Genomic DNA, 25,961 nt, shown 5'->3' on the forward strand with positions numbered 1-25,961 from the left:
GGATATAAATAAACATAACACATAAATACAAAAGGCTAAGTTATATTTTTGATTTCCAGATCTGAAAAATGAATACTACTACAGGTCATGAACTACATGAAATTTCTTTGGCATTCTTAGGTGATTTACAAATGCAGTGAGACAATTCATCTTCTTTTTTGTGCTTCATGTAAACCATCTCATTTCCTGACATAATGGAACATATCCTTATAAACTTACCATTTGCTGCCTTGCTTCTTCAAAGGCACGCTTTTCTTCTTCCAAACGTAGCCTTGCCTCCTCTTCTGCTTGCCTCTTCTGGTTTTCTTGTCTTTGTCTTTCCAGTTCTTCAAATGTTAATTTCACTTTACCAGGAGATGGAGAATCTTTTCCTTCATCATCAGGATCTTCATTTTCATCCTATTCAGAAAGCTTATTACTTAGATGTAAAACCTCTTGACAGTAACCTACACACTTAGCATCTCACCTTTCTCTGAAAGCTTAAGCCCACTTATCTGGAAGTGAGTTACTTTGTAAACAATAGGGCTTACTATCAAGCAAACATGCTTATGATCACCATGCAAGGGGTGTTTCCCCCATTTTGCTTACCACATCTGGTGAAAAATATTTGACTTCCCTGAGAGCTTGCTTTTCCTGCTCATATCTCAAACGCTTTTCTTCTTCAAGTTTTCGTCTTTCTTGTTCTTCTCTCTCTCTCTCTAGGTCCTCAAAACTTATTTTCATCTTGCCAGGTGTTTTGCTAGGTTTTACAGGAACTACTGTCACTAGCAAAGAATCATCACCTTCCTGTTGTCAAAAATAAATGTCGCCATGAACATCTGGACAACACAGCTACTACTGCCTGTGAATAGTTACAATTACACCAAAATGTTCATTTTCCTACAGTGAGTAGATCAGTCTGTGGCACAGTGGACCTAAACCATCTTCCAATAGTCAGCTAACCTCTAGATAGTAACAGGATACAGGAGGAAGATGAATACAGAGTCTGACAAACATTAGACACGAGTTGCACTTGAATTGATGAACAGGATCATAAATGATCTAAATACATATATTTGAATGAACAGAAGGACTCTTTCTGTATGCAGAAGAGATTTTGATCCAGCAGACACTCTTGCTAGAGAAAGAGTGGCCATTTTTGTATCTCCTTCCCCTGTGGTCTGTAGAAAAAGTTTGGTGGAAGAACACAAATGGATGAAAATTACAATTCTCCCTTTTTCTAGAATAGTGTCTCATGAGAAGAACCCTGTTCATGAAACATTCAGGTTTTACTCAGTGTAGATAAAGCTGTGTGGTTTTTACAACCACCCCGCAAGGCAGGACAGTATTGCTCCTATATCACTAGTAGAGAGGTTGGAAGACAGTCCCTTCACTTACTCCTCCCCAGTAAGTTCATGACAGAGGTGAGATACCAGCTGGAGACTCATTCTTAGATCAGTCTGCTCTTACATTTCATATGTTTATACAACTTTGAAAACTAAAGGAATCTGTTCTAAAATGTCCCTTGCCTTTACAAATAAAAGCCACCTCAGTTAGTACTGCCCTAAAGCATGAGAGACATGAAAAAGGTTCTCTTTAACACAAAACAACACCATCTACAATATTAACTCCAGTGATCTTGTCCTCAAACATTCAGTTCAGTTAATTCCAGTAAAAATTAAGCCCAGTTAGAATTAAAGCATCTCATTTGCATGAGAGAGACCAGTGGAAATAATCTTAATCAGAAACATAAGTTTAGTATGTCTTCCAAATGCTGGTCTGAATTTAATATATTTCAATAGATTAGATTAGATGTCATAATCAACATTACTGAGAAATGTCCAATGGGTATCAAACAAATACTATTTATTTTAAATCTGGTTTTAAAAGAGTATTAAAAACCATAATTAGATAGTATTTTATGAGAAGAGCAGTCATACTCTTCATATTCAGTCATATTCAGCAAATCACATTTTAGTTGTGTGCTGGTTAAAACTTTCTTTTAATTTTTCTGTATTAAGCAATTTGTAGGAGAGTAACTGAATTTTTAAAAATGAAAAAAGTTTTAAATCATAACTGTCAGGTGAAACTTTAATCCTTTATTATAAATAGGTATGATTCACTTGATCACTGGTATAGATATCCATTTACAACATAATAGTAATGGCATCACATCAGTGCATCGCGTCAGTGCAGATAATAAATGAAATAGGGGCTTTGATTGCTATTAGCCCATAACATTTTCCTTGGAGCTACATAATTCCATCTATCCAATAACAGCAATTTGATCATTCATTAACCTAACCCAATGGTAAATTGATTCTAAGGAGCACAATGTTCCAAGCTCAACCAGCAGATGGCATTTCAAAATTCACCTCAATTTCCACAGAAGTTCAAAATCTGAGATACACCTCTTTTCTTCTAGCAAGCAAAGAATAGAGTATAGTAACTGACTAACTATGCAAATGTAAATGTCATCAACAGTCACTACAAACCAGGAAAAAGTCAAGACACCATATAAAATGAAGTAATGGTAATAGTAATTCTGAGGTCACAATTACCGTAAGTACAAGAGATGATTATCAATCTGAAAATAGTCTGCTATCCAGTCTGATTTGTCTGTCTTCCCAAAATTGTTATCCAACACTCACAGAGCACTTTAAACACAGCTATTTCTACACAGTAATAACCATGAATTATATAAAGGCGAATGTTTCAGTGTAAAGAAGTCCGATTACCTCCGATGCCGATTCAGTTCCCGAATTGTTTAACTGTTCATCAATCTATTGAATAAGAATTTTATACAAGTGTTATTTTAGTTCTTTTCCTTTCATCAAATGAATATATTGTGCAATTGGATGTGTGATTATAAATCAAAATGTGACATTAAAAGGTATAAATATGGTATGGTTCAACTTCCACTGTACACACGTTAATCTATGACTACTGGTCAGGCATTTCACTTCATGTAACACCACTCAGCTCCATGAAAAACCCAGAATTTAGCATGCCTTACCTTTAGTCAGCACAGGATACCAGAAGACCTGAGATTCACTAAAAGGTGGAAATTATTTTGAGGAGCACAACAAAACCTCCAACCAGCACCATGGAATAGTTTATGGCCTACCAAGTCAAACTAGAGCAAGGGTGTCCAACTCACCAGCCTTATGGTTGCCTTCAAACGGCTGTTCATAATTGTAAGACTGTATAAATTTAACTATTTTGCCCTTGCACTGAAGGCATCATGGGCCACTTAAAACGATGTGGCGTGCCTTTGGACGTTGTGTTTGACTCATGTGAACTGGAACTTACAAAAAAAATACTTTTGTGGAATACTACTAGCTAGGGTGTCCTAGGAATTGTAGTCCAAAATACAACCTTTCCATGCTCTGCATTATCCTAATCCAATGTAGATTTATTCAACCAAAATTCTGAAAGTTACAGGCCTTTTTAAACAAAGAAGACTGAACAAAACTCACCAGTTTACTGTTGAGGCCCTGTTTTGATAATCTTGGGCAAACTAGACTATAACAGTAAACCACAAATTGTGCAAGTTTCATAATGAGTAAATAGGGAATGATTTTATATTGGAAAGCATAGTATCCTTGGTATTCTCCTTCTCAGTTTTGTGTCCTGAAAAGGAGGGATGGATCCTGTAGTCACAGATATTCAATGTCCACATAACCACAGTTAATCCCAGGTTTGTTTACTTCTCCACATTTCATCTGCGTCTTCCTGTTTAATCCATGTGTGCACACAATATGGACACTAAAGTGTACGGAACACAGGCCATGGTGTACACCCCTTAATAACATCAGAAGCTAAAATGTTCCTGTTTCCTCATTATTGATGCATCATTCACAAATCTCTCATACAAGTCCCTTCCTTCACATCTGGGAGGACTCTACCCATGCATGCCTCCGAAATACAAGATGTTGGGTGTAAAGCCATTCTCATAAAGCTCTCTAATTCGATGAAATACACTGGGATTTAATTAGTAACAGTCATTTGTCACAGTCAGCTAACTGCCCATTTACGCAATTATTAGCTATGTACTTCACATTATGACAATACTAATGCTACTCCAGGGAAATCCTGGCAATTACAGTTTACTCCACAAAAATATGCATGTTGTTATGTTTTTAAACAAGCAAATTCCAAGAAGATAAATGTACAACCTGTATCTTTTCACTCAAAGAGGTATGGCCAAATTCAAGGGTACCAAAAAGCCACTGCAAAATATCAATGATAGTATTTCTTGTGGTACACACAGTACTTAATCCGAATAAAGATGTCTCCCTTATTATATACAATATTTTAAATCTAGCAGTTGCACAACTGCTAAAGTTGCATACAGTCAAAGTGAGAGTACTTTATTAGCTTTTCAATGTCCTCCATGGGGAGAGCCTAATGCTCAAAAAAGCACCACAGAGAGAAATTGAGAAGAAGCTAACAGAAATGCAAGTTAGTCTAGGTATATAGGTGACTCAAAGAGCTGACAGCCTTACTGTTAAACTAGAAGGCCAATATGGGCAATTTCACTCAATACTACCGTGTTTCCACGAAAATAAGACAGTGTCTTATATTAATTTTTGCTCCCAAAGATGTGCTAGGTCTTATTTTCAGGGGATGTCTTATTTTTCCATGAAGAAGAATTCACTTTTATTGTTGAACCAAAAAAATGGACATTTATTATATACTGTACAGTAGATATCATCACAAAGCAGCATAACCAAACTGTGAATCCTATCAAGAATTTCTTGTTACTACCATTATTTTCATGTACAGCAATCTATGGTACGTACATTTACCAATCCTGCATGCTCTGGTGCTCTGTTTGGCGGGCATAATTCCAAACAAAAACTTTGCTAGGTCTTACTTTCAGGGGAGGCCTTATATTTAGCAATTCAGCAAAACCTCTACTAGGTCTTATTTTCTGGGGATGTCTTATTTTGGGGAAAACAAGGTAGCAAGAGTTCTTATACGGGATGGGATGCCTTGGAATCTAATGGTACTTAATATTTAGTCACGGACAGTCATCACATCACATAACTGACCTATTTGCAAATTACATAAATATTATGCAATTAGCATTAGGTCAGCCATCTCAATCATTTGGCTTCCTTTAATCCCATCCTAACTAAACAAAGTTGTTGGTTATTTTTTATACAAGACCTTAGAAACAAAATAAAGACTATCAGTTTCAAGGCACTATAACTCTTTTAAGTTGTCCAGATATTATAAAGGAACTCCATATAGATTTTATAATATCCCATGGTATACCAGTATACTATTCACTACCTCTAGGCAAACAAAAAGCATGTTTCTGATTACTTCATCTCTGTTTTTCATTTGGTTTCTTCAAGTGCTAGAAAACACCCTCTTACTCTTTCAGCATCCAGTTTCAGTTCATATTATTGAAAGCATTAATGGCGCTGTCTTTAATCTTGCAACATGTTGTACTTTACTGGCAGCACAACTTTATTTCCAGTTTTGTACAGGACATCACAGTCTGATCTAATAATTTTAGCAACCATACTCGCATACAAAATTCTGTCTTTTTGTGAAGAAAATGAAAGCAGTAGGAGCAGAATGCCAGACATTAGATCTCAAAAAAATAAACATAAGCTTGATATTAGAGTTCTATACAGATGGAATCACACTATGTTATTGAACTTATAAATAGTTACAAGAAATTATTTTCTGTGTCAACGAAGAAGTTAAGAGAAAGTTAGTGCTTTCATTGGCCTAAGGATTTGGGTGCAGTGAAGCCAGAGTCAATTAGTTTCTATGATTTAATGAAAAAGCTAACATTTGGATTCCTATTATCCACAGTGGAATTTCCCCATGAGACTATCCAGATTTAGGAAGGTGAAGACATTAATTAAATCGTTTCCCCCCTTTGCCCCTGAGCCTCCTGAAAGGTGGGAAAGGGGATTGCATGAGACACAATAAGATTGTTGTTCCCCCTGCCTTGGGCTCTAGTAAGAGCCTCTATTTAACGAGAGCTTATGGATTCTTGGTTGTTGTTTTTTGAGATAGTGAATATGTTCTATTAGCCCAAACATTGAAGTAGCTATTCAAGGTGCTGAAGTCTAGTTTGGTCCATTAAATAACTTCTTTAAAATTTAGACTACAGTCCAGAGTAGATTTACAAGCTTCCTCAACAGGTAGCCAAACAGACCATGTGTGTCCTATAACCAGATAGTAGATTATATATTTGCATGCACATACAGAGCTCTGTTAATAAGTGCAATACTGACATGGGAGATTGTTTTCATAGACTGACAGAGTGGTAGCAGTACTAGCAGCTACACCCACCCATTTCCCACTCACCTAGACCCCCATGAGCCACACCAACCAATTTTACCAAAACCTGAAAGTACCACATGGGTCCTTGTATGGTGATGGTGGAGAAATACTATTCACAGGGTCCAAACCTGAATGGACTTTAATAATATCCCAATTCAGGCTCTAATGGAATTTCAGGGAAGGAAAATGTCTTAAAATTGATAAATGGTCCCTTTGGTGGTGACCATGGTGTGGCCCTGGCATGCCACCTGCAGATTGCAGAGTTCCTCCCTTTTTATGCAGCATGAAGCTTCACGTGTATTAATTGTACGTTTATAAATTGTATTTCTTTTTAAATCTGAAATTATAAATCACTATAGGCATACCGCTTGTGCTTTCTTTGCCAATTCTCTCTGAATTTTTCTTTTCTCTATCAGGTCCTGTTCAGTTCTTCTCTGCCTTTCCTCCTCCATTCTTTTTCGTTCTTCTTCTTGTCTCTGCTTTTCCATTTCAGCAAACTTCCCTTTGACGGTTCCTATGAACAGCAAAGGTAAAAATTAAAACTTCAGTGTAATTTCAGACTCTGATTTCTTGGCAACACTGGAGGAAATTATCATTCTTTAAACATTGGTTTTTATTTTAAATTATGAATACTAACACCAGAAGTGGTGAGTAACCAACAACAACAGCAACAACAACAGATGGTCACAATACTCAGATTTATAATATTTCAAAAATATTATAAATTAAAAACCAAAGGCATTATAAAACAAGGACAAATGTCGATTAAGTATTGATCTTGCACTGCAGTGAAAGAAGGGAAGTACTAAGGGTGCCTCCAAACTAGAAAGCACAACTTATTGTCCCTGATAGATGTCACTTTTACAAGATAAAGATCCTGGGAGAGTCACAAAACATCTATGAAAGGAGAAAATAACGTAATAAATAAATAATTTTAATGTACACAGTCATTAGAGAACATTCCATATCACTAACACTCAAAATTGGTCCTGAAAGTCCAAAATTGGTCCTGAAAGTGCAGGCAGAAGTGTTAACCCAGAACACAAAGATGTGGTTCTGAATGCATCATTCTGCATTTTTAATCGTGTCAGAAGCGACTTGAGAACAGATTGCAAATCGCTGCTGGTGTGAGAGAATTGGCCGCCTACAGAGACGTTGCCCAGGGGACGTCCAGATGTGTTACCATCCTGCTGGGAGGATTCTGTCATGTCCCACAAGCGAGAGCTGACAGACGAGAGCTCATTCTGTCTCATGGATTCCAACCGGCAACCTTCAGGTCTGCAACCCAACCTTCAGGTCAGCAGTTTGTCATGGTTTGCAAAGGCACTGTGCTATGTGTGTTCACTGGAAAATGAAGTGCATGAAGACAATTGGCTGAGCCTGCAAAAATCTGGGGATTGAGTTGATAATGTTTCTGCTATGCTGCTACAGAACCTATTTGGACAAGTTTTCAATGCTGACTGCGTACTGCTGATGAAGAGAGTAGTGTACTAAAAGAGGCCTTGCTATTTTGAGTCCTGTTTGCTACTGAGAAAAAAGGGAGAAGAACCAGGACTGTATTCTTCTCTGAAGCAGATTTGTGGAATGAGAAAGGACTATTTATGACTGTAGACTTCTGTAAGTGATCAGAGGGATCATTGTAAATACTACTTTTTTATTTCTTGGAATCAGTAAAGTTCCTGTATTTTTGTTCCGCAAACCTGAGTGGCATGCTATTGTTCTGCAGCTGACACTGGATCATGGGCACATGTAAGAGCTTCCATTTATCATCATCAATCCGCTACACAGTTCAGCTGGCACAAGGGTTTAATCCATTGTGCTATTGTGGCTCTTTACCATTCTGCATTAATTGACTTAAAGTAGAGAGCTCAGTAATGCTAGAGCATGAACGATGAAGGACAAACCCTTCATAACAACAAACATTGTCTTTTCCATTCTTACCTGTCAATTTTGGAACATAAGCTTTTTCTGCTTTAGAAGACATTTCTTCTTCATCATCAGAAGCAAGTAGTTCTTTCATCTAAATAATGAATCAAAGGTATTAATGCTGACTGTCATTTCAGACATTTAAAATCAAAACTACAGAGCTTTTTAAATAGGATAAATGATTCTATACCAGTGTCAAAGCATTAAAGAAAATAAAAGTAAGAGAAACAAGTATTTGCAAAAGGAAATGACCTCCTGCTTTCGCCTGTTCCATTCTTTCTCTCTAACATATTGTTCTTTTCTTCTTTGCTTTTCCTCTCTAGATCGTCTTTCATTTCTTTCTTCCCTTGCTTTCTGCATGGCTTCAAATTTATCCTTGACATCTCCCTTTCGAAGTTTGGGCACAAAGGACTTTTGGACAGGTTTAGATGAAGAAAGCAGAATCTTTGTGAAGGTGTAAAGAAGGAAAAGACAGAGAAAAGATTGTAGAAGCACAGAAATTACATAGAGCATCAGACAGAATGTGAGATTATAGAAACAGAGATATACGGTAAATAGAATACAGGTTTTTGTATCCCATTATTCAATCCAAATAATTTTTAATCCAAAAGAAAGCCTCTGGACATTTTTATAATTGCAAAGTCTAGATCCTGAATGGACTATCATACATTAAACCCAGGATGGGCAAGTGAGCAGGGAACAGGAGCCAAGTTTCACTCCTGAGTCCCATTAACCAGTCAGCCTGGTATATACTGGCACACTAAAAGTGGTGTCATGTCGCATCTAGTTGCCATTTTTGGCTGAAAACTACTCCCCCAAAAACTAAGGGGAGAATTGAAGAATACTGGGAAAAGGTAAGCTACTGTCTTCAGTTTTGCACATTTGGGAGACATGAAATAATGCCAAAAGATTGTAAAATAGGAGGATGTCAGGAGGCTTTGGAGAATTGCAAAACTGAGGTTTGGGGGGTCACATGCAGCCCACGGGCTGTTCTTGTTCCACCCCTATTTTATTCCCACATCAATAGATAGAATCAAGTATGTTTTGACAATTCTTGTAGGGAAATCACAAGCTTTCTATCATTCTGTTTTCCACTGATTCTTCATCTATCATGAAGAATATAGTGAATTTCCATTTGGTATTTTCCCACTAAATTTGGTGAAAAATTAAAATGTTATTCTTACAGCTTTGGGGGACAATTCTATCTCATTTAATATAACTAAAAACCTGAAATTGCTCTTATATAATTATTCAGTGTGATCCTTCCATGGATAATATTAAATGCATATTTTGCAATCAACTCTACCACCTGACAAAACCACAATACAAAATGTTTATTTCCTAAGATCATAATCATTGTCATCATCAACAACAACTTGAATCCAAATTATTGGTATTGTTCTGGATATTGGTCCTAGTTTGTTTGGTCCTAGTTTGAGGATAGACATTAATCTAAAAACATCTGTAACTGATAACTAATATGGCTGGATTTTCAAGAATATGCAAGTTTTCAAATAGACATTGGCTCTTTACATGCTTATGTCATTTGGAAGCTGACTAACCCACGGCAAATGGAAATCCTAAAAGACATGATTGATTCCTACTAGAAGGGCATCCAGAATATGGATATGCATGCTTTTAAATATAGTAAACATTGATGTTCTAAATAGCTATATTGTTTGGAAATCAAACAACTCATGTTGGAATAAGAAACCCACAAGAACCTGTATCACATGGGGCAAGTTATGGGAGAAAATGTTATTGCTAAAAAGTATTAAGTCATTGTTACCGATACCTATTGATCTGTTTATCCATGGATTGGCCAAAAGCTAGTATAACAAAATTTGCATCTTCCTTCCCTAACAAATGTGAACCATCCCTAGACATATCAATGTTACATCATGAGAATTATAGATCTAACATTATTTATTTTTAGGATCATACAATAAAACTACAATGTATTATAATTACTTTCTCCTTTAAATCTTATACATACCTCTGCTTTCTGTGCAACGTCATTCATGGCTATCTTCGTTGATCCAGCAACAGATGTGTGCAAAAATGTATGTTTTCAGTTTTCACCTTTATAAGAAAAAAATTAATACAGCATCACCTGAGTAATATGTAGTTTAAAAAGGTTTTTAGTAATAATTAGGGATAGCATACATGCTTGAGTGTCCATATTTGTAGACTGAATTCTACACTTGTAGACTGAATTCTACCCTGTTTAGATTTTGTTTAATCTCAGTAGACCAGGTATGGGCAAACTGAGGCCCAGGGGCTGGATGTAGCCCCTTGAGCACTTTTCTCAGGCCCTCCTCTCTCTCACCATTCTGTCCTTCCTTCCTTCTCTCTTTTCTTCCTCCTTCTCTAACTCCCTCTTTCTCCCTTCCTCCTTCCCTTCCACCCTTTTGTCTTTCCTTCCTTTCCTCTTTCCTCCCTCCTTCCCTTTCTCCTTCCTTCCTTCCTTCCTTCCTTCCCCCTTTTGTCTTTCCTTCCTTCTCTTTCCTCACTCCCTTCCTTCCCTCCCTTTCTCCCTCCTTCCTTCCCACCCTTTTGTCCTTTCCACTTTCCTCCCTTTCTTCATCTTTCCCCTTCCTTCCTTCGCTCCCTCACTACCTGCCCTTCCACCCTTCCTTCAATCCTTCCACCCTTTCATCCTTCCTTCCCTTGTGTCTTCCCTTTTCTCTTGTCTCCCTCCTTCCTTCTCTCCCTTTCTCCTTCCTTCCCTTCCCTTTTGTCTTTCTTTCCATCTCCCTTTCCTCCTTCCTTCCCTTTCCTTCCACCCTTCGCTTCCACCCTTCGCTTCCTCCCTCCCTCCCTTCCTTCCTTATCTTTTTCCTTCCTCCTTTCCTCTTGGGAGATGTTTACCTGGGAGAAGAGAAGGTAGAGAGGGAACATGAGAAACATGTGTCAAGATTTAAATGGGTGTCCCATTGAGGAGGAGGGAAACTTTTCTGCTGCTCTAGAGACCAGGGTACAAGGGAGCAATGGGTTTAAATAGCAGGGAAAGAGATTCAGCTGAAAAGATTAGGAAGAACTTCCTGGAGAGTGGCATAGGCTGCCTGGGGCTGTGGTGGAGTCTCCTTCTCTGGAGGCTTTTCCGCAGAGGCTTATATTGAGAGTGCTTTGATTGTGCCTCCCTGCATGGCAGGAGGTTGGACTGGATGGTCCTTGGAGTCTCTTCCAACTCTAGGATTCTATATCAGGAGTAGGCAATACAGGATCTACTGGATACACTTTTTCTCTCTTGTCCACCATCTCATCCTGAACAAGACCAACCCTTTTGGGATCCAAATGTTTCCCATATTTCCTTCACTTTCTGCCACCGAAAGAGAAGAGGAAGGGGAGGAAAGGGCAGGAAGGGGGCTTGGGGAGAATCTCCTCCCTCCCAGCCCGCCCACCCCACTCTGGCCCGTCATGTAGCCCCCAAGTTAGAAAGTTTGCCCATGCCTGCACTAAACATATGCTAGGGATACCAAGTTGTATATGGGATGGAGCACCTGTAAATTGAATCCTGAAAAGATCATTAATTAGGACAAGTTACCATAAAGTTCCAACAAGTATGATGAAAGTACCTATTCTCCCCAGCTTCCAAATCCAAACTTTCAGCTACAGCTGTCCTTTCCCAACACAGCTATTGCCTCATCAGTGGAAAGCAGGAGGAGGCATGGAAGACCACACACTTCTGTTCTTGTCACTAACCTCAACTCTTGTCATGGGACCTGAAAATTGAGGTTGACATTGAAAGAGGACAGGTACCTTTATCCTGCTTAAGAGAGCTTTAAGGCACCCATCCTGCTCCAAAATCTATATAAGATTGAAATCAGAGAAAGACTATCTCAAATCCAACTAGGCAACTGTAATACATATCACTAATAATTGCTAAGACACAAAGCAGGCAATTCTTATGACATGCTTTCTTATGTTCCTTATGAACTTCCATCCCTTGATCTGTAACGTCTAACAAAAATTTAGAATATCCCAGCCAATCTCTAAACACACAAAATGATAGCTGGACTAAACAAAAAAAAGGCTCAAATGTCTGAAATACTTCAGCTGTTCTTATAATAACAGTTTTTTTTCAAACGTTATCATGCACAGAAAAAAGTTTATGGCATGCCTTGCAAGCTGACAAATGCAGTACAATAACTATATTCATATTATAATAATAATAATAATAATAATAATAATAATAATAATAATAATAATAATAATAATAGTTTATTTTTCTATCCCGCTTCCATCTCCCTGCAGGGACTCAGGACGGCTAACACGAGACCAAGCCCAAAAAACAAACAATAAGAAAAATAAAATACATATAAAACAACATCTTCAAACAAAGTAATACAATATAATAACCAAAGTAATACAATATAATAACAATAAAACACTAAGATAATAAAATGATAACATGAAAGGACCACCCTTTAGTAACAAAGTCCGTAAGATGGGAGATAGTGGTAGACTGCTTTTTTGTAATAAAGTCCACCATAATAATATTTTATTTTCTTCCATTGATCTTTCTTATTCAATCTCTCCCTTTGCATTGCACCAACTTAATCTACTGCACATCTCTGAAACCCCATTAATATAACACAAACTGGGAATGTATGTAGTATTACACAGGCAGAGTGCACAACGTGAAATCTGAGAGCACTTTAAATATAAAATCAGGAATTTGTTTAAACAGATTAATAGAAATACATAAACATTCACACATCAACTCAGTCTCTGAGGTCCTATTTTTTCCATTTCAACCATTTTCATTTGCCCTTATTTTCCCAGCCTATTGTGAACAAAATCCACATCCTGATTAGGTTCTTGCACTATTTATTTATTTATTTATTTATTTATTTATTTATTTATTTACAGTATTTCTATTCCGCCCTTCTCACCCCGAAGGGGACTCAGGGCGGATCACATTATACATACATAGGGCAAACATTCAATGCCCATAAACACATCAAACAGAGACCGAGACAGACAGACGCAAAGGCAATTTAACCTTCTTCTGAGGGGATGTTCGATTCTGGCCACAGGGGGGAGCAGCTGCTTCATCATCCACTCTGATGGCACTTCCTCATTCCAGGTTGTAAATTAGTTAAACTTGTCTCCCCACTTTTATAAGTGGTACCTTATTTCCTACTTGATAGATGCAACTATGTTTCCGGTTGCTAGGTCAGCAACGAGCAGGGGCTTTTTTTTTTAATTGACGGGTGCTCACCCCGCCACAGGCTGGCCTCGAACTCATGACCTCATGGTCAGAGTGATTTATTGAAGCTGCTCAACAGCCTGCGCCACAGCCCAGCCCCACTAGTTGCTGAGAAGGGAAGTGTTGGAGAATATTTGTTTGCAAAAGCTTTTGTTACAAACAAACAGGCAATGATACAAATTTCTCACTTTCATGCAACTAAAATTATTTATTTAGCTACAATAAAATACTTTTGCCATGATACATTTACTAATATAACATGCTATGTATTTATTAATCCATGGTAGTGTATGTGTTATCTATCTATTACTTATTCAGTTAGTCCAGATAAGATAGAAGCATTGTTGGCCAGGGGAACTGTTGCATCAGGAATAAATGAACAAGATAGGTTCTGTAAGTTTGCTCTTAAGTTGAATTTGTTTTGCTGTCTGTGCCCTTGTTCAGAAAATTTCACATTTTCTGTCCCTGTGATAATTGGATTTTGAAAAAAAAAATGCTTTTAGTGAAAGCAAGGATTGGCGTTAAAGCTTCAGTGGAGACACCTTTTCCACATGATAACTCTTCCATGAGTGAATTTCCCTTCTGAGGGGTGTAATTTTCTCACTTCCTGTTGTCTCACCCTTGTTCTTAGCTATGAGTCATTTGTAAGTCAGATGTCTGTAACTTGGAGACTGCTTGTATACACTGTTATCAGTTCAAAACGCAGTAATGCTATGTAGTAATTACTGTATTTACGAATTTAGCACCAAAATATCACGATATATTGAAAACATTGACTATAAAATGCGTTGGATAATCCAAAACGTTGGATAAGCAAGTGTTAGATAAGTGAGACTCTACTGTATTCCTTTGTCAAGTTCTTTATGAGAATAGACAGGTAGAAGGAATTACTTGCTTCATCGTACATTCAACTACCAATTGTACTCTCTCTCCTCTGTTTTGCTTTAAGCATAAACCCCAGTGATTCTTGGTTTGTATTGTTGTTGCACCTTCAAGTTGTTTCCAAGTCATGGTGACCCTAAGACAACCCTATCACAAGGTTTTCTTGGGCTGAGACTCACCCAAGGACATTCTGTGGGTTTCCATAGCTAAGGAGAGAATAAAATCCTAGTATCCAGAGTCTAACGCTCAAACCACGCTGCCTCTTGATCCTTGCTCAAGCCATGTCCAGTTTAGTCTACTCTTATGTGTTCTACATTGAGCTACCCCTGAAAATTGTTAAGAAACAAACTGATTCCAAATGCAGTTATTCAATCAAATTCCATTAATCTTGTATCCAGTTTCATTGTTTGATGATCTGAGACTGCTCCCATAACTGTGCATCAGTGCCTATGACTACTGTAGTACTGCACTCAATTTGAAGAAGTAGATGATATTTAGGAAAATTCTTGTAAAAATAGCTGAATTAATCTTAAAGGTGTTACTGGAATTTTTCTTTCTTCCATTTTTTCCTTTTTGTCTGCCAATTTCTTTCCAATTTGAACATAAAATGCTTGTTTCAAACTTTAATGATCTGTGAACCGAATGCAAAGACAGACAGCAGTAACAAAATTAATAACTACAAATAGCCTAATATATGTATGAAATTATAGTTACCTAGCATATTTCAATGAAAAGTTTTTTAAAGTCTCACTTCTTGGCTAAATCACAAGAGGAAATCTATATCTATATCCAGAAAGTTGATAAATGACTGTCACAATACTTAGAGAGAAGAATTAAATCTGTTTGGTTTTAAATGGATATGGAAAATGTACAGAATGGAGTATAGCCATGAAGCCTCCACAGGCTACAGGTGCAACTATTCCCTTTAAAGAGTGATTTTACTTTAAGAGGTTCAACATGGATTCAATGCTAAAACAGCATGGTGATATCACTCACCTCTATTCACACAGTGCCTACTATTCAGGTTGCATCTATACTGTAAAATTAGAACAGTTCAACACCACTTTTAACTGCATGGCTCAATGCTATGGGATCGTGAGAGATGTAGTTTTACAGTTCTTTAGCCTTTTCTGCCAAAGAGTGCTGATGCCTCGTAACCTACAAATCCCAGGATCCCATAGCATTGTACCAAGATAGTAAAAGTGGTGTCAAACTGCATTAATTCTATAGTATAGGCCCAACTGCCAGACAGAGGCTGGATCTACCATGTCAAATAGTCTAGTTTCAGAATGCAGATTAACTGCATTGAACTGGATTATATGGTAGTGTAAACTCACTTGAATATTAGAGAACATGTATACTGGTTTATTTGCTACCTCTGTTGAGCGTATAATAAAGACAATGTTTCATAAATAAATGTCAGTTTCTGTTCCTTATCCTTAAAAAAAGGCACTCCATGCTTTCTTCCATAGATTCCCACATGCAAGAGAAAGTAAAATAAATACTTCACTCTTGTTTTGTTGTCTATATTATCCAGTGTCTTCCCTAGGTCAAGACTAAATGTTATATGGAGCTGCACCTGATATTCTGTTCAGGAGTGGAGAAGGATGAGGAGCAACAAGGATTCATTAAGCATTCTGTCTTGTTTTTACCTTGTTTCACACATAATCCTTTCCTGTTTACCTCTGTAACAAATCTGTAACAAATCTGTAACAAGTCTGGCTCATTGTAAGCTAAAATTAGCTTGGGAAAGTAATTTGTAACAAACCAAATTGAGCCCCAGACTTCTCTGCAGGGATAGAAAGACCCAAACAATCACCTTGCCACTTTTCTGCTCTAAAATTACCGTACACCTCTCAAATCTTTTTTTAAGAGGAAAAGAAGTATTTCCTGAAGGAAAAATGAGGCAGAGAGAAGAGAAGGCAGGAGGCACTCCCTCAACAGGGCCAACGTATCTGCTTCCAAAACTGCTGGCCCAGACCTGTGCAGAAAACTAGTTTCTCCGCAAGGTATTGCCAGTTTTAAGCCTCAGATTAATTATAAATCTCTTGTAACAGTATCATAAAGCTACAACTTTCATATCTTTCTATTCAACACTGCATTGCTGGGAAAACTGAAGTACTGTTATACCAACTATAAAAAGAAGAAACATTATGGATATGTGTTTATTATTTTTTAATCATACTTATTTGCTAAAATGAAATCAGAGTATGTGAATGGCCATATCAGAACAGTTATAATAGCTTTATTATGGTATTTCTACATGCTCTAGCTTTCCAGGGACTGCCTTCACATGGGCATTGTTGACAGATGCATGGTGAAAACCATATCTTCTTTTTTATTTATTTATTATGTGGCCCATGCTTAATGTAACAGCTTGATGTTGCTGTCATAACATCTTCACCTCTTCCCAATTGTTAGAAAGCATTTCTGTCAAATTAACACAAGATCTTACTCTACAAGTTATGTTTATCATGCATGACTGCCTGGGGAAATTTTGATAGTAGGACTTAACTTTTTAACATAGTATAGTAAATTTATTAATAGTTCAGTTTTTCAACAGAATGTTATGTGACACATATAATTATTAAATTCACAATATTATCTTTCTGTTGAATGGATGAAGTATTATGTAGCCTGACAGGATCATTCTGGCTGCTAAAAATACAAGTACATAATATAATAGAGTCTCGCTTATCCAACCTTCGCTCATCCAATGTTCTGTATTATCCAACGCAGTTTGCCTCCAACACGGATCCACAGCTGTTCTCTAGGCAGCAATGCACAGTGAGCCAATACTCCCAACAACAATGCAAGTGCAGCCACACTCCCAAACAAGTGGCAGACTTGTTGTAAAACATGATGTATTGGTGCTTAACTTGTAAAATCATAACGTAATTGGACATTTAATAGGCTTTTCCTTGATCTCTCCTTATTATCCAACATTTTCGCTTATCCAGTGTTCTGCTGGCCCGTTTATGTTGGATAAGTGAGACTCTACTGTAATAGCTGAGGTGAGGAATAGGGGAGAATAGTAAGCTGTACTTAACAAGTGCACAAATTAGACACAGACTCCTGGTAGGAATCTATTTTAAATGTGATTTTCCCCAATATCTAGCCACATCTCTTGCTGAGTAGCTTTAAGTTACCACATATATTTCCCCAACACATAAAAACCACATTCAACTAATATATCAGTGGAACAAGTAACTACTAGATAGAATTAAACAAAGATGAAGGGTAGACAGGAAGTTTTCAGTAGTCCATTTAAAGTGAAATTATTCTGCCTTGGCTTTCCTGGCAGCAGCTATCTACAATTCCAGCTCCACAGGACATAGTTATGTAGAGCTATGAGGCAAGAATTGGGACAGTTTGGGATTCTCACAGGTGTGACTGATTCAAGAGATACACTTTGAGAATTCACAGCTGAGCCAGATAATTAAAGTTCGGGAGCTAGAGCCATAAATACTTGGAGTGACTATATAAGAATATAGTGTGCTGGGACTGAGACAGCTTTTGAACTTCATGATCCAGTTTTGTCCAGACTACACCCACCCTGTGAATCTGATCTCCTCTCTTTTTCTCTTTCACTTCTGAACTCTTAATTTTCGTTTCCACCACTGATTTTATATCTACCATCCACTAAACAGCAATGTGCTTTATCTGGCTAAAAACTTTTCAAATTTTTATTTATGCAACATTTGAGTTTAAAATGTTAATATTGCCATAAGTCAGTAGATTGGCCTGAGGTGCCCAAATGACGCCTCAGGTTAATACAGTTTAACCTGGAGTAAATCTGGATATCCTATGGGGATTGATGCCCAGGATACTAAATGGCCTGCTGTCCACACAGAACAATGATGCCATCCCCTTTTGCCTGATTTACAGAGGCTTCAAAGGCCATTGCAGGTGCCCTAGGCCATTTCTAATAGGGATGTATAAGTATCACCTCATGTTCCCAGTTTCTCTTGCAAGGTTCATGAAACTGTGAATGCAAGGCAAGACTTTTAAGTCCCTATTAAAAATGGCATAGGTCAGTAACGGAGGAGGCAGTAAGCCCAGGCAGCTGTCTGCTTCTGCTTTGCGAAGGAAGTTGGTTCCATTCAACCTACCAGCCTTGCAAAAGGAAGGTCAGTTGAATCTGCAGACCAGTGGTTTTCAACCTGTGGGTCCTCAGGTGTTTTGGCCTACAACTCCCAGAAATCCCAGCCAATTTACCAGCTGTTAGGATTTCTGTGAGTTTTTTTAAAAATTATTTTTATTATAGGAAGGTGAAATAACAAGCGTGCAATACATTATAAAAACAAGGTAAATTAGTGGGGGTTACAGTTAGGAAGGGGGGAAGGGGTTACATAATACTGGGATTAAACAAGAGGGAAACAGGGGAGGGAAGGTTGGGGTAGGGTATTCGAAACAAAACTTCCATTCTTTCCCCTTTCGGTACATTACTTTACATTTACATTTCTTACATTGTCCAGGTTCATTCTACAAATTAACATTTTCTATTAATATATAATTCCACTTTTTCCCAATTCGTCTTCTTTATCGGCTTTCCTCTAATTTCTTTCAAATACCAGGTTAGTTTGTCCATGTTCTTTATTTCTTCTAGTTTCTCCAACCATTGCTCAGTCCGTGGGATCTGATCTGTCTTCCATTGTTTTGCTAGGGTTATTCTGGCCGCTGTCGAAATATATGTAAAGAGTTTATCATCATTTGTGTTTAATTCTAAAGATTTATCCGTGATTCCTAGTAGATATAGTTCGGGTTTCATTGTAAAATTCTTATCTAAAATTTTTTGGGTCTCTACGTGAACCATTCTCCAAAATTTTTGTACTCTTTCACAAGTCCACCATAAATGATAGAAGGAACCTTCAAATGATTTACATTTCCAACAATTCTTTTGGTACTTTTTATACATTAATGATAAATTTTTTGGAGTCATATACCACCTGTGGAATATTTTTAGCCAATTTTCTTTCAAGTCCCAAGCGTATGTATATTTTAGTTTTTTATTCCAAATTTGTTCCCATTCTTCAAATCTTATCGGACGTCCAATATTCCTTGCCCAGTTTACCATACATTGCTTCACAGATTCGGATTCCGTAGACCATTCCAGTAAAACATTGTACATTTTCGATATTTCCTTTTTCTTAATTTGCAACAACTTATCCCATCTTTCCCCCTCTTTGCAAAATCCCAATTGCCTGTCTTTTATAAATTGATCTTTAATTTGCGCATATTGGAACCATGATATATTTCTAAATTTAATTTTCACTTCTTCCAAAGATTTTAGTATATACATACCATTTGATTTATTTAATACATCTTTGTATGTTGGCCAGTTTTTCCAGCCCAATATGTGTCTCTGATTGGCCTCCAATGACGACACCCACAATGGTACTTTACTGTACCAGTACCCTTTGTATTTCTCCCAGATTTTTAATAATGAAGTCCTAATGAAATGATTCCCAAAGTTTTTTTTCCACCGATCTTTTACCATACCATAAGTAGGCATGCCACCCTCTTCTTAAGTCGAATCCTTCTAACACTAAAATATTTTCATCCGTCAAATTTACCCATGATTTAACCCATTTTAAAGCACAAGCCTCATAGTATAATTTCAAATTTGGGAGGCCAAATCCACCTCTGTTTTTAGAATCGGTCATCACCACATATTTAATCCTAGGCTTTTTGTTTTTCCATATAAATTTTGATATTTCTTTATTCCATTCACTAAAAATTTTAAGATTCCTTATAATTGGTAGATTTTGGAAGAGATATAGTAATTTCGGCAGTACACTCATTTTAATTACCGCAATACGTCCTAATAGTCGGGGGCCGGGCTGTGGCGCAGCTGTTGAGCAGCTGCCTTAAATCACTCTGACCATGAGGTCATGAGTTCGAGGCCAGCCCGTGGCGGGGTGAGCACCCGTCAATTAAAAATAAAAAATAGCCCCTGCTCGTTGCTGACCTAGCAACCCGAAAGATAGTTGCATCTATCAAGTAGGAGATAAGGTACCACTAAAGTGGGGAGGCAAGATTAACTAATTTACGACCTGGAATGAGGAAGTGCCGTCAGTGTGGATGATGAAGCAGCTGCTCCCCCCTGTGGCCAGAATCGAACATCCCCTCAGAAGAAGGTTAACTTGCCTCTGCGTGTGTCTCTCAGTCTCTGTTTGATGTGTTTATGGGCATTGAATGTTTGCCCTATGTGTGTTATAATGTGATCCGCCCTGAGTCCCCTTCGGGGTGAGAAGGGCGGAATATAAATACTGTAAATAAATAAATAAATAAAATAGTGATATATTTGTGAATTTCCATTGTTGCAAATCTTTTTGGATTTCCTTCCATTTTTCTTGATAATTATTTTTCAGTAGTTGGGCGTTTTTCGCCGTTAACGTAATACCTAAGTATTTTAGTTTAGATGCCACTTCTATGCCAGAAATTTCCTGAAGTTTTTCTTTGTTTTTTTCTGTAATATTTTTTTGTTAAGATTTTTTATTTTACTTTGTTAATTTTGAAACCTGCTAATTTGCCGAAATCTTCTATTTTCTGGATCCAATTACGTAATTGATTTTTCGGTTCTTCAATTATACAAATTATGTCATCAGCGAAGGCTCGAATTTTATATTCTTGACCTTTTATCTTGGTTCCTTTTAACTCTTTGTCATTACGAATATTTCTAATTAGCGTTTCCAGTGCAAAAATAAAAATGAGAGGTGAGAGAGGACATCCTTGTCTCATTCCTTTCTCAATTACAATATTACTGGATTGATGGCCGTTAATGCTTAGTTTAGCAACTTGTTTACAATAGATTGCTTCAATGGCATTTAAAAATTGGTGACCAATGTCTACTTCCCTCATTAACAATTTTAAAAAGGTCCAATTTAAGTTATCAAACGCCTTCTCAGCGTCAATCGCGAGTAAGGCTGCCTCTTTTTCGTAATGTAGGTCATAGTATTCGATAATGTCAACCATGCATCTTACGTTTTCACATATATTTCTTCCCGGCAAAAAGCCTTTCTGGTCTGGTCCAATCCAAATTTGTAAGAATTCCTTGAATCTGTTTGCAAGGACTGTTGTAAAGATTTTATAATCTGAATTTAATAGAGATATTGGTCTATAGTTCCTCATAATCTGTCAAATCACTGTTTTCCTTTGGAATGGTTATTATTTCTGCGTGGGACCACGTTTCGGGAATTTCTGCATTTTCCAATGCCTTATTCATAATTTTGTGTAAGTATGGTAGAGTCTCTTCTTGTAGTGCCTTATAAAAGCTCACTGGGAAACCATCCGGTCCCGGAGCTTTATTCGGTTTTATTACTTTCAATGCATTCTTAATTTCTTCCAGTGGAATTTCTTTATTTAATAACTCTCTTTGTTGGTCTGTTATTTTTGACAGACGGAGTTCGCCTAGATATTGAGATATTTTATCTGGGTCTATTTCTTCTTTTTTATATAAATTGGTATAAAACTCCCTGAATGCTTCCAGGATCTCCTCATCCGACACGTCTTTGATTATTTTGGTTATATATTGTTGTTGTTTTTTCTTCCTTAATTTCCTTGCCAACCAAGAGCCCGGTTTGTTCGCGTTTTCAAAGTTGTATTGTTTTATGTATTTTAGTTGTTTAGCAGTTTCTTCCAATTCCTCTTGTGTCTTCCTGTTTTTCCAATTTCTTAAGTCTTTTAATGTTCCCATATTTGACGGATCAATTTTCAAATTATTTTCCAGCCTTTCTATTTCTTTTTTTATTTTGTCCATAGCTTTGTTCTTCTTCTTCTTTTTCTCCGATTTTTGTTGTATTAAATATCCTCTAAGCACTGCTTTGAATGTGTCCCATATTATTTGTTCTTTAATGTCTGGTGTGTTGTTCATTAAAAAGAACTCTTTTGCTAATTCTCTATTTTTCTTAATATCTTCCTCCAATTTTAATAAATTCTCATCCATTCTCCATTTAAAATTCCTTTTTGGTTTATTTATACTCATTGTTATGGGGCAGTGATCCGATTTGTCTCTGGGGTGTATTTTGATCTCTTTTAATTTGGTGCATAGTGAATTAGAAAGCCAAATCATATCGATTCTAGCCCAGGTCTTGTGCCTGTCTGAATAGAATGTATAATCCTGCGTACCTGGATTATGGAAGCGCCAAGCATCCTGGAGGTCAAATTCGTCCTTTAGGCTCTTAAAGTTGCTTGGGAGTACTCTTGATTTTTTGTAATTTTTACTCTTAATTTTTTTACTTGTATCTATCCCAGCATTTAAGACCCCGTTAAAGTCCCCTAAAAGGATTAGATGGTCAAAATTGACATTTGAAATTTGTTTCCTTAATTCGCCTATGAATCTTTTCTTCGGCCCATTCGGGGCATAGATATTACAAATAAGAATAGATTGTTGGCCAATCTCAATTTTTACTGCTACATATCTGCCTTCCATGTCTTTAAATTGGAGTATCGCTGGTATATTATCTTTAACATATATAATCACGCCCCTCTTTTTAACTATATCTGATGAAATAAATTCTTTCCCAATTTTCTTATTAATCAAATAACCTCCATGTTTTACTGCAATATGGGTCTCTTGCAAAGCTGCTATGTCATAATTTTTCTTTTCCAATTGAGTCATTACACTTTTTCTCTTAATTGGGGAATTTAATCCATTTATATTGTTAGAATAAATCTTTAAGTGATGCAAAAAATTTCTGTGAGTTGAAGGCCAAAACATCTGGGGACCCACAGGTTGAGAACCACTGCTGTAGACTGTACTTTTCTTTTTGTATACATGTTAAATATGATTGGAAGGACTGAGATATTCTGCTTTCACAAGGGTTTGATCCCCCTAACTCCAGTAATGATCAAAAGCTGACTGTGTATGAAGTCAAAATCTGGAATTTAAAATCTAAAGTTTATAATCATGAAATTTGCTATGTGATAATAAAGATAAAGATAGCTCACATTCACAAAAGGCAGGCTTATACAGATTCCCCCTTGAGCAATGCCTACAGCTATGATTGATCCTGTGGAAGTCTCAGTAGTTAATTCCATCAGTCCATGTCTCGCTCTGACGCTATTCTGAGTCCCTTTGCTCTTCACCAGCAACAGAATGGTTATGAGTGGCTACTATCAGAACATAACTGGAAGTTCTGTGGTGGGGTGGAAGGAAGGCTTAGGACAGTGCAAAGAGAAGCAATGGTCACAAAAATATATGCTCAATTATAAAATGGATTTAAGATTAAGTATGTCACTAAAAAGGTGCTATCTGTTGTAAGCTACGGTTAGCCGAAATAAACAATTTAGTGATTGTCATCTTCTAGGAAACTGAAAATGAGCAACTATACACCATAAAATTGCTCTATCTCTTTCAGAGGAGGAGATTAGCCCTCAGATTACCACAGTAGATAAATAAAGTAATACAGACTACATGTATACATTTTTGCTCTAGTGTGGAGAACGTTATTGCAGTACACTTGCAAATGTTTACACAGACAAACACGTATTGTAGGGACAGATGAAGTTCACCACAGAAGAAAACAGAGTTTGCTGTAGATTCTGGAAAACTAAGCAATAATTTTTTTTTAATCATTTGGAAAATTAAATAAGAAACAAAACAAAATAAAATGTAATTGTACTCACATGCTATATGTTATCAAATAAAATTCAGAACATACATAAAAAGTTATAACTATTTTCCTTAAATGACTAAAAGAAAGATCTATGTTTGTATTTTTCTAAATGCTCGCTTTCAATTGCCTGCCTTAATTTTTCTTTATAAATCCTTTTTGTGGACTCATGGCTCATCCTCACCTCTCAAAGAGGAGGTGGGAGAAGAGCACTATGTATGACATCTAGACCAGATGATAACAGTGAGATATTTGACCAAAAGAAGAAATAGTTAAGATGAAGCCTTAGGTGCAGTGCATATTGCAATGATTAAACAACAAGAGGAATTAATATTTACAGAAAGAACAACATGTAAAATAAAATGTAAGCATATTCCTGTTTTAATACAAGTGAGAACAAGTACTCTTTGGCAAGGGGAGCTGCCTGAACACCTGCATGAGCAGATATAACAAGACCTGAATTACAAGTCCATAAAACGGGCAGGAACATTTCCCTCATTAGGAACCCTACCCTTTTCTCTGCTTTCTCCTCTCCCCTCTAAAGACATCAGTGGAAGAAGGTAGGGGACTGGAGTTGAGCCAGTTGGCTCTTTTTTATTTTAGCAAGCTATTACTGATCAGCACTGGGTTATCATACATGAAAGTTACCTCCATATTTAAGGAGGTGGTGGTAGTCAGGCTGCAAAATATATTATTCCTTGACTAAACATAATTTTTATAAAGATTTGTGTGTGAAGTATGTGTGACTGAGTTGTAAGAAGACATTTTTTCACATAAAAATAATAATTTCATTAGCAGTTTTCTTTATTTGCTCCTTAAAACTTCCTATATTGTTGGGAAATGTTGCCAAAACCCACATATTTGCTATTACCTGATTTTGGCCAGGAAACAAAATTTTAAAAATAAATTATTATATAACTTTTATTCAGACCATGCCTGTTTTACTGGGATTTTTCATCTTAACTGATGTCAAGCCAATTTTGACCCAAGGGATGAGAGATTCCAAGTCACTCTATCACCAACAACCCTTCTTGGGTCTTACAGACTCAGGACTGTCCTTCATTGAGTTTATCCATTTGGATTCTGGTTTTCTTTTTTTCCTACTGCCTTCTACGTTACCAAGCAGTACTGGTGGTTTGAGTTCCACTTAACTGAGGCCCCTTCTACAATACCATATAATCTATATTTTCAAAGCAGATAATCCATATTATCTCCTTTGAACTGGGTTATATGAATCTACACTGGCATATAATCCAGGTCAAAGAACATAATCTGGATTTTATATTTATTTATTTACAGTTTATTTACAGTATTTATATTCCGCCCTTCTCACCCCGAAGGGGACTCAGGGCGGATCACATTACACATATAAGGCAAAGATTCAATGCCTTTAACATAGAACAAAGACAAGACAAACACGGGGCTCCGAGTTGGCCTCGAACTCATGACCTCTTGGTCAGAGTGACTTGTTGCAGCTGGTTGCTCAACAGCCTGCGCCACAGCCCGACACAGGCTGTTGAGCCTGTTGGCAGTGTAGATAGGGCCACAGACAGATTATAATTCAAAATAGTACTACATACACTACAGTATTTACTTGAATCTAATGCTCACCCTTTTTGGCTAAATCACCTTCCTAAAATTAGGGTGTACATTAGATTCACGTAATATGATAATCTTAGTGCTGAGCCAAAGAAAATGGGGAAGCTACTTCAGGAGCGCCTGGAGCTCCTATTAAAGTTAAAGTGGATTCATTCTACAGCATAGATGCACCCCAAGGTTTTATTTTCCATTGCTGAAAGCTTTGATGTTCTCACGCTTTTGTTTTTAAAGAAGAAAGCATGCAGCCACTATAATTTGCACCTTTTTTGACCAAATTACAAAGAATGTACATTTTTTGCTGCACATTACATTCACCAGAAAATGCTTTTGTTTCGGTGTTTTGAAAATTTTGGTGTGTGTTAGATTTGATGGCACATTAGACTTGAGTAGATTTGTCTAGAAATGTGATTTAAAAATTGGCCCTCAAAACC

The 25,961-nt window shown here is 37.0% G+C and overlaps 1 protein-coding gene across 11 annotated transcripts in view; it reads right to left on the minus strand.

Annotated features, from left to right (window-relative positions):
- Positions 1-25,961, minus strand: part of nexn (nexilin F-actin binding protein) — a 52,510-nt gene that overhangs the window by 12,055 nt on the left and 14,494 nt on the right. For 4 of the 11 annotated variants that reach the window (XM_008114122.3, XM_008114125.3, XM_008114121.3 and 1 more), the window contains exons 2-8: positions 10,214-10,299; positions 8,470-8,661; positions 8,233-8,311; positions 6,657-6,805; positions 2,718-2,762; positions 589-786; positions 220-399 (exon numbers count right to left, since the gene is read on the minus strand). In XM_008114122.3, the coding sequence (XP_008112329.2) occupies positions 220-399; positions 589-786; positions 2,718-2,762; positions 6,657-6,805; positions 8,233-8,311; positions 8,470-8,661; positions 10,214-10,240 (870 nt within the window). In that variant the 5' untranslated portion in view covers positions 10,241-10,299. Of the gene's footprint in view, positions 1-219; positions 400-588; positions 787-2,717; positions 2,763-6,656; positions 6,806-8,232; positions 8,312-8,469; positions 8,662-10,213; positions 10,300-11,795; positions 11,943-25,961 lie in introns of all 11 variants that reach the window. The other 7 variants (XM_008114129.3, XM_008114127.3, XM_062979561.1 and 4 more) reach the window with 5 other exon arrangements.

The sequence above is a fragment of the Anolis carolinensis genome, chromosome 4 (genome assembly GCF_035594765.1).
Source record: "Anolis carolinensis isolate JA03-04 chromosome 4, rAnoCar3.1.pri, whole genome shotgun sequence".
Classification (NCBI taxonomy): Eukaryota; Metazoa; Chordata; class Lepidosauria; order Squamata; family Dactyloidae; genus Anolis; species Anolis carolinensis.